At 38.4% G+C, this 14482-nt stretch overlaps 3 protein-coding genes across 7 annotated transcripts in view; 1 reads left to right on the forward strand and 2 right to left on the reverse strand.

Moving 5' to 3' along the window:
* Positions 1 to 848: 848 nt before the first annotated feature.
* Positions 849 to 4067, forward strand: cks2 (CDC28 protein kinase regulatory subunit 2). Its single transcript, XM_055049595.1, has 3 exons — positions 849 to 1017; positions 1360 to 1487; positions 3603 to 4067. The coding sequence occupies exons 1-3, from the start codon at positions 959 to 961 to the stop codon at positions 3644 to 3646; spliced, it is 231 nt and encodes a 76-aa protein (XP_054905570.1). The 5' UTR covers positions 849 to 958; the 3' UTR covers positions 3647 to 4067.
* On the reverse strand, positions 4050 to 7670 carry odf3l2b (outer dense fiber of sperm tails 3-like 2b). Of its 2 annotated transcripts, none has more exons than XM_055049584.1 (4): positions 6148 to 7670; positions 5605 to 5715; positions 5021 to 5134; positions 4050 to 4597 (listed from the first exon to the last, which is right to left on the reverse strand). In XM_055049584.1, exons 1-4 carry the CDS (start codon positions 6185 to 6187, stop codon positions 4110 to 4112), a joined length of 753 nt encoding a protein of 250 aa, XP_054905559.1. In that variant the 5' UTR covers positions 6188 to 7670; the 3' UTR covers positions 4050 to 4109. The 2 variants fall into 2 exon arrangements, with proteins under 2 accessions (XP_054905559.1, XP_054905549.1); XM_055049574.1 differs by having other exon boundaries at positions 4050 to 4600; positions 6148 to 7669.
* A 734-nt stretch (positions 7671 to 8404) lies between these two features.
* The window catches only part of cpamd8 (C3 and PZP like alpha-2-macroglobulin domain containing 8), a 41610-nt gene continuing 35532 nt past the window's right edge, over positions 8405 to 14482 (reverse strand). For 2 of the 4 annotated variants that reach the window (XM_055049366.1, XM_055049358.1), the window contains 6 exons: positions 14235 to 14345; positions 13947 to 14159; positions 12522 to 12617; positions 12092 to 12163; positions 9487 to 9682; positions 8405 to 9375 (listed from right to left, as the gene is read on the reverse strand). In XM_055049366.1, the coding sequence (XP_054905341.1) occupies position 9375; positions 9487 to 9682; positions 12092 to 12163; positions 12522 to 12617; positions 13947 to 14159; positions 14235 to 14345 (689 nt within the window). In that variant the 3' untranslated portion in view covers positions 8405 to 9374. The remainder of the gene's footprint in view (positions 9376 to 9486; positions 9683 to 12091; positions 12164 to 12521; positions 12618 to 13946; positions 14160 to 14234; positions 14346 to 14482) is intronic. The other 2 variants (XM_055049375.1, XM_055049386.1) reach the window with 1 other exon arrangement.

Consider the following 14482-nt stretch of genomic DNA (forward strand, 5'->3'; position numbering starts at 1 on the left):
AGACACAAACCCAATAATCAGATGTCATTACTATGCAAACGGAAACTTTTTGTACTTTCAGGTTTATACTGGATGTTAAATTTACCACAGAATAATAATTTGACAAAAGAAAATTAAATGACATCAGACTTGTATAGAGCCTTTCAGCAACCTCAAAGACGTTTTACAAAGAATTCAGTCATTTACATTCACACATGCACATCTAAGCAATAGACAATTCACACCTTTGCCCTAAAATATATATTTTCTATAGCTATTTGCCCCATAAATAGCATTTGCCCTCTTAGGGACCAAGACATTTTATTGAACTTTTTAATAAGGAGCAGTGGTCCTCACAACCCCACATAGACAGAACTGAGTCCCCTCAAGGATATAAGGACCTGGTTCACACACACAATATCACTTTTGAACTTCACTCAACCTTTGGTTCGTCGTCGGTCTTTTTATGTCTGCTTTGCTTTTTTGTACAAGGTAGAAATTATAGTTTGGTTTTTGTACGTCATTGCGAAAGGTGCGCGCACGGCATGATTGTCATTTTTGTTTACGGTTTGATGGCGTCCTGTAACGCAGAGATAGAGAGACGCGAAAGAGCGTCTCCATCTCCCATATAACTGAAATCCCACCACGAGCCAGTTTTCGAACTAAACATAAGTTTATGCAAAATATATACTGCTTTCCTATTAAAAAAGAAGAGAAGAAATAATAAAAGCTCTTATTTCGGGAAGAAAAATACCCCGTATTTCAACCATTATCCTGGCTCTTTTGGTTTTACGTTGGAGTGGCTCATCTTTCCACAGCTAGACGATCACTCTGAATCCGCCAGCTGCCGTCTGACCAATCAGGAGGAAGCGGGTAACGGTCGGGATTTGAATTGTCGTTGGAAAACAGCGGCAGATGACAGCAGGTTGTTACGCAAGCCAGTTTATTCACTTGGAAACAGGATTATAACTGAGATAAGATGTCCAAGAAACAAATTTTCTATTCTGACAAGTACAACGATGAGGAGTTCGAGTACAGGTACTGCACTCTTCAAGTTTTCTACGCTGGTTTTATATGCTAACGTTAACATAACATAATGTTGTGTTAACTGTGATGAGCCACAGTTATCTAGCTTTGTGGCTCATCATATCACTTAAAATATACTGCCAGCTTATTTTTCGATTGCAACAGTTTTTGTGCTCAGATGAGTTAAGTGACTATTATAAATATATCAGTGTTAAATTACAGTTTTCCCGCAGAATCAAAACATCATCCGGCTAACTGTTAACCATGCTAACAGCCTTATGCTAACCTCGGTCTCATTAATATTTAAATACGTGGCAGGTTGTTTCAAATGTGATCATGTTTACCTCTTTACAGGCATGTTGTGCTTCCTAAGCAGCTGTCCAAGCTGGTCCCCTCCTCCCACCTGATGACAGAAGAAGAGTGGAGAGGACTGGGAGTGCAGCAGAGTCAGGGATGGATCCACTACATGATCCACAAACCAGGTCAGTAAACCAAGGATCCAATGGACAGGTTTCTGAATAATGTAAACTCTGCTCTGAAGAACTTGTTGCTCGAATATTGCTTAGTGTTCTACATTTCTGCATTTTTTTTTTTAAGTTTCCTTAAAGAAATCTCTGACCTGAGATTTTGTTACGAGAACTATAAAAGCAAGTTAAAATGTAACATTCAACTGATCATTTCACAGAGGCAGAGGATATTATGTGCTGACTACTGTTTAGTCATTAGCAAAGATCAGAGATTTTATGGGCAGGGGGGCATCAATGAGGCTTTTCTTGGATGCCACTGTTTCCTGAATTTCTTTGAGCTCTGACCAGCTTGTTTTCATCATATCAGCTTTTTTTCTAAAGACAATATACAAAGATGGGAGAAAGAAGAAGAAGAAAAAAAATATATATATATACAATACAGTTTTTGCCATCACGGTTTTCAATGTCTCTTTGAAGAATATAAATTAATGAGTTACAACAACATTTAATTTTTGAATTGAAATTAATTTTGGTGCAGACAGGGGCTTTTCAATCAACAAGAAAGCCCATAATAATTACAAGGTTATCTTGTTTGTGCATCATAGTATATGTCCCTCTGATTCTTTTTAAGTTCTTAAGTGTGTAGAGAATGCATGTTGTTGGTGAATGTATATAGAGAAAATAAATTTGGGTGTTCTGAGTTTGAAAGCATTTAACAAGTGGGGTTTGTGGGTGTCTTGTTTCTTTCTCCCCCTCCCCCCAACAAATAACCAGCTAATCATTGATAGAAAATTGGCCCATATCAATCTCTGGCTGAATATTAATCTAAACTAAAACTAAAAACTGGTGTCAGCCAAATGGGTTTATTTCTGCTTAATCCACCTTTACTTTTCGATATAAAGTTATACTTTATCTAGCTTTGATGTGACATTTTAGATGTTGATGATGTTTCCAACTTTTGTCCAGGCCTCGAGTGACATAGTAATGGTAGGGCAAACAGAAGCACTCTGTTAATATTAAAATGACAGGAATCTAATTGTCCTGCGTTTACATTGATGTATTTTTGGAGAAAATGCCTTTGTTTAATATTATCCAGTCTTTTCTTAAAAATGAAAGTTAGAATTTCAACTTATTACAATTCAATTATATTTTAACAATGTGCAGACATTTTACCTCTTTAAATCAGTTTTTTTTTAATGTTATTTGTGGTGGAATCCCACTTCCCACAATTTGCTCACTTTAAAAAATGTATAAGAGTATTCATACAAACTCTTACTCAAAATTAAGGAAGAATCATACTCTGAGGTGTCAAGACATGAAATGAAACAGGAATGTGTGAATTGCAAGTTGAAAGTTTAGGGCTGAAAATTAGACACAACAAAAGTATGCTCTCTGATTCTTATTACCTGTACAGGTAACAAGAATCACTATGTAAATGAAGGGATTTACCATAATTTACTGATTGGACACATTTCTTTTTTCCATCAGTTTAATTTACACCGTAGATCAGAATAAAAAACTCACTACTGAACGTCTCATCATTTTAGGCATGAGTTGGCTTTTATGTACCTGAGGAAAAAAATCACACTTACTAATAAAATGTTCTGATTTACAGTGTTCTACACAGTCATGAAAAAGCGCAAACACATTTTTTAAATTACATTTCCAGAACCAATAAATTATGAAAAAATCTTTGACATGGTTACTTATTTCACATTAGAAGTCCTTTACCAGGAACTGAAAACTAACTCCAGTGCTTAGTTCATGATTTTATACAGATTTGAAAATCTAACTACAAGAATTTAATGTCCACAGTGTTCTGAAAACTAAAATTAATTTTTATTAATAATTTTATATTTTAAAGAGTATGTTTTTTTTTTCATTCTGAAATATATAAAGTTAAAAATCTTTTAATTTTATATATTTATAGGGTTTGGGACACTTTCCTACTTGGCTGTGTTTTACTTTTTTTTCTTGTTCACTGTTGAATTCCCTGCTTTGCATCACTCCCTGTGAGCAGAATGAGCCGTATTGGTAACTATGTAAAAGCCAAACCACACAAGTCTGTTCGTATTTTATCTTCCATATAATCTGATTTTTGTCTCGTCTTCTCTTGCTTTGTCTGTGCAGAACCACACATACTCCTTTTCAGAAGGCCTCTTCCCAAGGAATGAATGGGAACAATCTTCAAGCATAAAGCTCCTTTGCATCATTGAGCTGCACTTCTTTTCTACATATGTATATTTCTAAAAATGTTTTAAATATTTTTTTTTTTTGTAGAAAACTTTCCGTTTGCCTTTCAGAATCCCTACATTTATTTTTTTGCTTGTGTTGAGAGCCAAGCTGCTTTTGTTCACTGTGAATAAAAACCTTGAATATGCTACAATATGAAGGGGAATGTTTACTTGTCTGTTGTACACCTTAAACATATTTTTGAATGTCTTTTCTAGTTCAAGATGCATTTGTGTACGGAGTGACTATAGGGTTTTTCTTTCCTGTTAAACGTTGTTATGTAAATTCGTTGTTAAATGTTCGAAATGTTGCAAACACTTATTACCTTGTTACTTAAAGAACAAAATAAAATGTTAACTACAACATGTTTTTTTTTATTATTCCAGACTTGTTTATTTGACTCTGTTAGTCAGAAAACCCGACCACTAGTGGCGTGACAAACTCCGAGTGTCTGACGCCCATGGAGTATGCTGGCGCTCTGCTCTTGTGAGCCGTGACGTTCTCGGGGTTGTACGCCCCTGGGCCGGGCTTTTCGCTTTTGTCTTTGGGTACGTCGTGACGTCCCAACATGGAGAACGCGGGCTGCCGCGGCCGATACACGCTCGGGTCCGTGCTGTTGTACCGGCAGGGTCCGGGCGTCTTGGCTAAATCCTCAGACGGTCCCCCGGTGCTGAAAGTGCCCGGCATAGTGAAACTTGCGCTGGCTCTCTTGTTTGGGATGTGGGAGCCAAGGAGCGGAGGCAGGCTGTACTTGTTGGGAGCGGGGACCGGGTCGACGGTGCGGTAGCGGGTGCGACGACCCATCGTGTAGGAGGGCGGTCTGCGCTGCAGGTTGCAGGGCGGAGCTTTCTCGGGACTGTACGTACCAGGTCCAGGTGTGCTGAATAGCTCTTCTACTGATCAGATAACAGGGAAATATAAATGCAAAATAATAATGATGGCATGTCACACTAAACATTGAATCAATTAATCTCGTGATGAATTAAAAACAATCATTTTCATTTAATGGATGTATCGTTTTTCTCTCCTTTTAACAAAAACTGAATAAAATTTATCAGTTGAAGACGTGCTCTTGCCTTATTGTGCCATTATCACTATTATATTACTTGAAAATTGGCTCAAAACAACAATATTGTTTATCACAATACGTTTTGGGATAATTTATCGTCTAGCAAAATTTGTTATCGTGATAGGCCGACAGTGTAGTTCAGAGGCAACAAATGAAACTTAATTTCTGGAGAGATCCAAAGGAAATACGAATGAATAAAATGTGTGAATAGTTAACATCCATTCACAAAGAATGAGCAAAAACTTACTCTGTGCTTTCATTCTACTCAACATTGTATATGCAGGTGCGCCATCCTTTCCAAAGCGAGTGATTTTTGCATCAACATGATACAGAGGCCCTGGACTGGAGTCGAGAGAAAGCACTGCAATAATAAAGTGAAAACCTTCAGAACCGGTTTGACTTGCTTAGGTTTAGAACTATGAAGTTCTATCTCCCCCTAGGGGCACAGAGGCATTACTGCACCACACAATGTAGTAAAATCTGGCGTGAAGGATAAATCCTGGGAAGATTAAATCATTTTTTGAGTTGTTATTTAAATATAAATACATGAAGAAGCATTTTGATATCAACTCAGATGTTTTCACTTATTTTTATTAATTTTTTCATCAATGTGACAAGATCATTTTTTAACCCAGCACAATCTGTCTGAAAGTAGCATGAGAGTGAGAAGAAAATAAAAGCATCGCCACAGCATTAAACCTTTTTTTTTTCTTTTCTTTTCTTTTTTTTTTTGGGTGAAAATTTTTGGAAACCAAAATTGTTTTTCACGTATTTTGGAACATGTGAGAACGTTTTGTGACATACTGCGTCTATAATCCTGATGCCACTCACTCTTATTACTGATCTTGCCGTGGAAAGAGTAGGCCGGGCTGCTTGGTTTTGTGAAGTCATGGCCGACAAACCCAATGGTGGGAGGCAATCCATAGCGCCCAGGTCCTGGTCCTGGAGACAGGTGTCTGATGAATTTGCTCATACACAACCTCACGTGATCTATATACTCTATTGCATTCACAACACAAATGCTTGAATACACAGCTACAAATGAAAACTACCCATAGTAATTTATTGTGTACTGTAGCTTTGTGAAGGGAGAGAGTTTCCATTTGACCAACTTAAATCCTGACGAATTATTAAGCAACTGATTCTGCTCTAGAAGATGTGTGCTGTGGAGCTGCAGCAATCTTTTTTCAGAATCAGAACAGAGCGAGTCCTGGCAGGTCGGCACTTTGTGTATATTCCCTCTTTGCTCATGTCAGTTAAGTAACCAAAACTGACTGCAAGATTTAATGCTAATGGTGTTGATATTCCCACACACTATAAAGCCAGGTAAATCAATAGCAGCATTGAGATTTATTATTTCAGTCATGCACTCACCTTTCTCCTTCCCTGCAATTGCTGGGTATTTTTTCTCCATTGGGCTAAGGGTCCTTCAGGATTTAAAAACCGTAGCCGCACTAAAAAGATATTCACGTAACATGTCAAACTGGATGGAGATGGGAAATTAAACAGTCAAAAATAAAAATTCTCATGCCAGCCAAAGGTGAAGCAGGGTGTGGACCAGATGAGCATCAGCGATTAATCTTTCTCTTTACTTCGTCCCACCATGGAGAACTTTTCAGCAGCCATTCAGGATCAATACTTAGTTTCCTCTGAAACAATCAGGAAACCTGACACCAGTAATGCACATCAAAATGACAACAAAGCGCTAGACTCCTCCCTGTAGCTCAAATTGTAACCCTCTTCCAGCTTCCCTCTTTTGTATCGATAATTCGTCCAAAGCAGCTCAGACAGGTGAATAGCCTGTCCGAGAGGGTCGGACATTTATAGGTGCACCGAGCTGGTACTTAGAAACAATGTCATCACTCTGATTCACTCTCATGTAATGCTAGCTGTCCCCCGCAAGGCATGGAACCAAGATCCCCGTCTCCCCCCTTCCTCTTTTCACTCTTTCTGCTCATTGGAGCGTGGACGTGAAACATCACTCTTCAACCATGCATGCAGTTGCCACAGAGACTGCCCTAGGTAGCTTGTTGCAGTCAGCCCCCTGCAGTGGAGGCTTGTTGTCCAGAAATGTTTTGATCAATTGTGAATGCTTAGATGCAACAGATGCAGCAGCCACAGAGTGTTTGTCTGGTGTATCAGACTTTCACGTTTGGAAGTTGAACCAGCAACCTCTGAGCTCATCGTCTTCTAATCATTTGGTCACACTGTCTCCATTGTGGCTGAATATCAGCAGCACACTAGCTATTTATTTGATTGGATCTAATCATAGTGATTAGAGACACAGAGGTCTGACCTGCAATCTGCTGGAGGTCGAGGTAACAGAGGGGGCCGACGAGTGACAAGTGCAATCGCTAAACATTAAACTTTAACACAGTCTAGCTCCCTCTCAGCTGTTGCTTTGGTGATGTGAAAACAAATATGATGTACATCCATATTTTTGAGGTACACACTTCCAGTTAGAGGTTTATGGTCATCATTGTCTTGTAATTCATTTACGACAGCTTTTCACAATTTCAGCCAAAAATATGAAGCTAGTGTAGAAATGAAAAGAAACTAATTGTATCAGTTCTTCTGTTTTCTACATTAAAATGACACCAATTGAACAAGTTATTTCTATAAATATTATCAGTATTCAGAAGATGCATATTGTTTGGTCATAAATGTATCATATTATTCTTGGACTATACTGTAAAATTAAGTTTTATTTTGAAAACGCCAATGCAAAAATGTCTCTTTCGATTGTGAAGGTTGCTGACCCTTGTTCTACATACAACTAACCAATTTTGACATTATGGAATGTTTCTTTTTTAGTTGTTTGCCAATTCATAAATAAATAAATAGCCTACATAAATAAATAAATAAATAAATAAATAAATAGATAGATAAATAGATAGATAAATAAATCACACCCTTAGCTAGGCAAAAAAACAAAAAAACTGTTCCACATCCTTCAGATGATTCTACAACTTAAATGAAGTTCACCTGGTAAATTCAGTTGATTGGACTTGATTTGGAAAGGCACACATCTGTCTATAAAAGGTCCCACAGTGGTCAGACCTAATTCTAGTTGCTGAAATGGCAGTGTCATTGTACATAATCATGAAAGTTTAACATAAACTTTGAGTCAGTGCAGGTCAGGAAAGAACGCTACGTCTCAGGGGAAGACTGACATTTCTCTGTGATCTTCTCAAGAAATTAAAAGCAAGAAAGGCTTCGTATTCAGAGAATTGTTGTCAATGGCAAAACCTTTGGAACAGACAAGTCGAGACTTTCAGTCCAAAATGCACGGTACAAATGTCAAGCATGGTGGCATCATACTCAGGGACTATTTTACGGCCAGTGTTGGAATGATAAAGACAAACAACCATCTCGCTATTCTTCAACTCAATCAAAACTGTTTTTGGAGGAAATAGAGCAAATTAACATTAGACTTCTAAACTTGCTCAATTCTTGACTGTGCTTTAAAGGCAAGCACATGCAAAGACACCAACTACGGTAATTTAAATCCACTCTACCAGTTCTGATAAAACAAGTGGTCAAATATCCAACCAAAAATACCCCCCAGAAGCTAAGGAACACATTTCTGATGAGAGAAAACCCACCATAAATTCAATCCTGGAAACAAAAGCCTGGTTTGTGTATAAATTTTATTCTCTTTTGTTTCAAAAACAGTATTTGATATGAATTAGGATTACATTTGGTCAAATTTGGTACATTTACATCAATCAATTTCCTCAACATCCTTTAGTTGAACAACAACAAAATAGCTTATGATCTGTACAATCAGCTTTCCTGGCATGTAAGGTGAATGGTGAGAGATGGTGGTTGAGTAGTTTCAGAGACAAATGCAGAGTCCTTATGCAGCGACGTTTAAAAGTTCCACTAACCTCAAAGTTTGTAGTTTGACAAGACCTACAGTATACTGTCTCGCTTTCCAAGTTTATGTGTCCTGTCTCTTCAAAGCTGTGCAACAAATAAAAAAATGAAGAAGATGGCATCTTACAATGATAAAAAACATCAGCTTATGTTTCTGTAAAGCATATGGTTAGCATATGTGTTTCTCCAGCAGCATACCAGCACAATATTTTTAATCAGACCTTTCAGTTATTCGGTGTTAAAGCCAAAAAAATGTGTTTAAATAAGCACATCAAGAACCACAGTGGGGGGCGGGGGAAGTAGTCTGTATGGGCAGGTAATGACTTTAAAATAGAAATAAGGAGTTCTAACTACAAATAAATACCAGAGATAGAAAATATAATAAAACATATTGCTTAACATTGAGTGTAATTACAAACTAGTGATTATAAACGCAGCACACTGGATAAAGATTCTACTCTGACTACTGATGAGTAAAAAGGTCTGGAGGATTCTAGTTTTAAATCATTCTCAGTCACATCCTACCACATACGAAAACAGACATACACGATAAAAGCATCCGCTCTGACTCCATTCAAATAACAACATAAACTCAGTTCCCAGATCACACCAACTTTCTGTCCAAGCCAGTCTTGCATAGTCTCCATTTTCTTTCCATTCACAAGCATATTCACAAATATGGTACAATTTTAAGGTGGGCATACGGCTTCGGTCTGCGTATTTCTGTGGACGACAAAGAAGAGAAACGACTTTGCTACCAGAGAACCTCAAAAATCATGCAGGTCGTTCCAGTTAGAACAACCAGAGGAATATCAAATTCAGAGACACACATACCATCGCTCAGGGGTGCTCTTTGTATCCATTGTGGGTAGCTGGGTGTTTGCTTGTAGGGGCACTTTATGCTGCACACCTCCCCCACCTCCTGGTATGTCAAAATGGTCCCCTTCCTCTCCGTCAGCAAGGAAAGGATCAGAGTCATATTCGTAGGAGTAGTAGGACACCTCTGGCATGGAGCCTTGTTCCTCTTCACCTAGAGGGACAGACAAATTCAGTAAAATAAAAGCTGATTATAGACAAGTACGGTCAATGATTGATGACAATGTCCACTATGTAAAGGAGAAATTAATTTGTTGAGCGATAAATTACCATAGCATTCTAGAGTAGTGTTTATGTCAAATCATCTCAACTGGGCACAGATTCGCTGGGATTTTGGCTATTTGCCGTCATCTCTTTCACAGATTTATATTTATTCGTCTTTCTGGTGGCTTGGTTTATCTGCAGAATCATTTCTCCAGAGATGGAGACTGATTTAAGGCTTCTGTTTGTGTAAAGGGCAGGGAATTATGAGACAGCCTTGATTATAAAAGTTAATATTTAGGACATTGTATACAAGAGCTTCCTAAGATGGAGTACCAAATGTTGACCAGGAGAGGGCCCCCTTCCGTAAATTGTTTGACACAGCATGTGACTAAGTCTATTTATCTTTAATGTTTTATGTGACTAGAGGTATTAGAGTTTCACTTTAAAATGGCTCTGATGGAACATTTTGCACGAATCCCCACATTTAAAGACTTGCACATGTAGGACCAAAAACAAATGATAAAAGAAATACCACAGATCAAATGAAGCCTTCATGTCTGCATTTGACTGTATGTTGACCGCTGCTGCAGGTTCATTAATAAGACAAGTCTGCACACGGAAAGTAATTCCAGAGCTTCAGCTTCCTTCGGTGCATCTCATTTTCTTGGCCGAACTCTTCTTTACCTTTTGCTTTCTTGTTGCTCTCAGAAGACTGAAGTTTAATGGTTTAATGGTTTACAGTGACAGTGATTTCACAGTTTATATCATAATAAATCTAAAGGGTGACTATAGCTGAATGTGTGTGTCAGTGTGGCTCAAGAGGCTCCAAAAGACTTGAGATATGATAATTAACATTTGGAATATTTGCTTCTGACAGGCATATACCTGCATTTGTGCACTGCATTCTTGTGTCGAGCATTTCGCTTTTGTACTGAGGGAGACCTTTGACTGAGAGGAGCAGCTACTGGGAGTTAGAGGCTGAGAAACAAGTCAGAGCAGGTCACACAACATCAAACATGCATGCACAAATGCACACCTGGATACCGCTAAGAAACTGTAGATAGGACGTAATGTTGTGCCCCCCCAAAAATGAACACCCTTTCACCCTCCCCCGCACGCCCACAACGTTAAGGTGTTAGAACTTGACACTTTCTGTAATGTGTTTTTATGCTGTCATTGCCAACACAATTACATCCTACATCCACGCAGTGAAACATCCTTTCAGCAATTCTCTGGTTGCTTATCAGGAGAAAAGGTAAGAGTCCTGACAGCAACAAGCAAGCTCGGTGTGTGAAACTTATCCTCCCATTTATCATGCTGATTGTAGACGTGAGGTGGTGGCAGGGGAATGTGCTGCCACACACCTACAAATCAGTTTAACCCTAATCTCCCCACCCTGTTTCCTTTGTGTCTGCTCCTTGTTCTCTTGTTTAGTCCTGCTTGCTTCTCTTTTGACTTTTTTATGCTTTGTCACACAACAACCATAAACTCCATTTTATTGGTATTTCACCTGACAGACCCACACAAAGTCGAGAATATTTGGCAAGAGGAAGAAAAATGATGTATGATTTCAAAGATGAATGACTGAGATTCTTGTTCAATCGTCTTCATAAAATACACCTGTCAGGCTGACCGGAGAGCATCTGTGAAGAAATAAATATCTTGCCACAGATTCTCAATTGGATTGAGGTCTGGATTTATCTGTGCCATAATAACATGTGACTATATTTTACTCAAAATATTTTTTCTCTTTAGTATACATGGAAGCTAAGCCCCCTTGCCCAAATCTAAGTCTCTTGCAACTTCATACAAGTTTTGGTTCAGTTTTGTTCTGTGTTTTGCTTCACCCTTCTTTCCAATAACTCTAACCAGCTTCCTATCTCTCCTGATAAAAAGTATCCTCACAGCATGAGCTGCTTTCACCGTGTTTTACTGTGTTGATGATGTGTTTAATGTAAAATGCACAGTTACTGTTTTGTATAATGGGAAAAGCAATATTTCGGTTACATCTGATGACAGCACATTTACCATATCCTCTACAAAACTGCACATGAGATATACTGTGGTTTTCTTTCAGCAGATTTCTTAATTTATCATGAGTAAATATAAACACAAAGGTGTTTATGCATGCATTGAACACCTTTGTGTTTTGCATATAAAGAATATGTGGAAATATGTTGTAAATGTTAACAAAATGACATTAATCTGACAAGCTGCTTCGGATTGATAAAGAAAGTTTGCACAAGCAGAATAACAGCCTCTTTTAGTAAATACAGGTGCTGATTCTTCCAGTCGTGAATGTGAAGAATCAGGAGACAATTGTGGATGTGGTGAATGAGAAAGGTTATGGTATGGTTACCTGTGTGCACAGGCACTGAAGGTTGCTCAGTTTCTTGGTTCAGCACTGGCTGGTTGTTTTCAATGGTCTTACCTTGACAAACACACACAGAGGCAGATTGTAGATCAGTCACATAAACGTGGCTTCCACTTTGCCTAAAGCAAGGAATGCTGGTGTTGCTCACACTCAGGGGCACCTCACTGATAAACAGTGAGGTTTGCTTACTCCCAACAAAGACTTTCGTCAAAATGTATCTCTCCAAAAATAGAAGGAGCCAAATCATGAACAGTTAAGCAACAACAGCCTCCTTTTCTTTCCTCAAAACGAGGAAGCCGTGAAACAAATCTGCCCCTATTGAAGCATACACAAACAAACAAGGTCAGGGAGCGCGTCAGTCCTTTTGATCATTTACAGCATGAAACACTTGGCACAGGCTCAGGACTTTTCCCACCAAAGTTTTGTCTATGCCTTTTCCCCAATCTGCTCCGCAACATGAAGGCTCCTTTGTTGTTGGGCTGTGCGTCGGAAAGGAATGTGACGAGGATTTCTGAGGAAGGACAAAAGCACTCTGTCATTTGGAGAGAGCCCTGTAATATGACGGAGAGCGAGTGAGGATTGGGGAAAGCGGGGGTCGAAGTTTTTATTTTCCTCTGAGGACTCGTCCAGTAATCAGATCGTCACCTGAACGGCTGTTTCCTGAGCTCAGATCAAGGCTCAGACACATTTACAGGTGCACGCACATATTGACAGATTAAAATAGAGTTGCAAAGCAAAGTGTATACGCAGCAGTCTCACATGGACCAGATATGGATATGGACCAGTAATATACAGTATTTCTGCTCCTTGAATTTTTGTCATACTACAACCACTAAAATCTGAAAACTGTGTGAATAAATATTTTTGAGCCAATATTTTATACAACCATAATTTTCTGTAATAACATCTGCAAATCTTTTGAGGTAAGTTGATTCCCGTTCTGCACATCTAATGATGTTTTTCTCTATTTTTGTTTTGTTTTACAAATAGCTCAATCACAACAGATGAACAGTGCTTCGTAGCATCAGTTTTTTATTCACAGATTCTAATAAACTCTTATAAAAATTTATTTATAGCTACAGTGATCAATTCACCACTAGATTCAATACAGGATTCTTTCTGTACCATTAACAAAAAGATATAATATGATTTTATTTTATCTGTGTGTATATTTATGCTTGTTATCTTGACAGAAGGTGAATACCTAACTCATCTCTAAAGTCTTTTGCAGGATTTGTTAGGATTTTGTCTAATAGTTTCCTGGATTTAACTACAGGAATATTCAGTTTAACTATAACCAGTGGCACTGTTTCTACTGAAGAAATTCATACCCACAGCATGATGCTGCCACCACCATTTTAATGCAGAAATGTGGGCTTAATGAAATGTATGTTTGACATAACAACAACCATGACGACCTTTAAGGATATCATGCTTAAAAGTCAAGGGCACCTTTACTCTGACAATGAATCTTACCAGAATGCATCTTTTTTATTTATCGAATATGACTATATATTTATCTTTTTCTTCTAGTTGTAATTTAAATTTGATTATAAATGTTGATGTTTTCCTTTTAGTTATGTGAATGTAGCTTATTTATGTCCTCAAGCTTTAACTTATGAACATCTTCCACAGTACCAAACAAGGAGGATAAAAGAGTGAAAATAAAACAATATAGGCCAACAAGTATACGTTTAATTCTAACTATGTTCTCATTGGTTAAAATATATTTCACTCGTTGGAACAATTTAAGATGAGCTCCTTTTCGGTTTTAGGTGTAATAATTTGTGTATAAAAAGTAACAAGTAGAAAGTCCACACACAGTAATTCGAGCACTTACTGGGTGAACACTGGGACACGGGGACCTGTTTGATGCGAGTCCCATTTCGACAAGAAGACACCTCCATCTGACACAGGTTCTGGTAGAGCTGCCCATCCGACCCACAAACAGGCTCCCCGTCGTAGCCACAGTCCCTGGAACATGTGCAGCGCTCAATCTGCTCCTGCTCCAGGCAGCCTAATACATTGTTGCACTGGTTTCCCTGCACAAAACCTGCAGAAATTGGTTAGAGGACAGAGGAACAACTAAGGTGCATGAAAATCATTATGCATCTGTTGTGTTTCTCACCGATCCACTGATTTGTTGAACTCTCGACCTCATTGCAGGTGGGCCCATCACAAAGCTCCCGAGCAAGTGGGCTGCTCTCGCTGACGTTGTAGAACCTGGTGGCCTCAAAAGCTGCATGACAAGCACAACACAACACCATATTTGCTACTTTGCAACGTTAAAAGTCGAAAAAGGAACCTTAGTCAACACAGGAAGAAGATCCTTTTGTTTTTAACACTTTACAGAACCGCACCCAAAAAAAGATTTTA

This window comes from Poeciliopsis prolifica, unplaced genomic scaffold (genome assembly GCF_027474105.1).
Source record: "Poeciliopsis prolifica strain line A6 unplaced genomic scaffold, Auburn_PproV2 SCAFFOLD002, whole genome shotgun sequence".
Classification (NCBI taxonomy): Eukaryota; Metazoa; Chordata; class Actinopteri; order Cyprinodontiformes; family Poeciliidae; genus Poeciliopsis; species Poeciliopsis prolifica.

Coding starts and splice junctions, on each gene's coding strand:
- odf3l2b (XM_055049574.1), bottom strand. CDS start 6,187: ATGGAGAAAAAATACCCAGCAATTGCAGGGAAGGAGAAAG. Junction 5,716..6,147: donor AATTGCAGGGAAGGAGAAAG/GTGAGTGCATGA, acceptor ACCTGTCTCCAG/GACCAGGACCTGGGCGCTAT. Junction 4,601..5,020: donor GAGTAGAATGAAAGCACAGA/GTAAGTTTTTGC, acceptor TTATCTGATCAG/TAGAAGAGCTATTCAGCACA.
- cks2 (XM_055049595.1), top strand. CDS start 959: ATGTCCAAGAAACAAATTTTCTATTCTGACAAGTACAACGATGAGGAG. Junction 1,018..1,359: donor GATGAGGAGTTCGAGTACAG/GTACTGCACTCT, acceptor ACCTCTTTACAG/GCATGTTGTGCTTCCTAAGC. Junction 1,488..3,602: donor CTACATGATCCACAAACCAG/GTCAGTAAACCA, acceptor TTGTCTGTGCAG/AACCACACATACTCCTTTTC.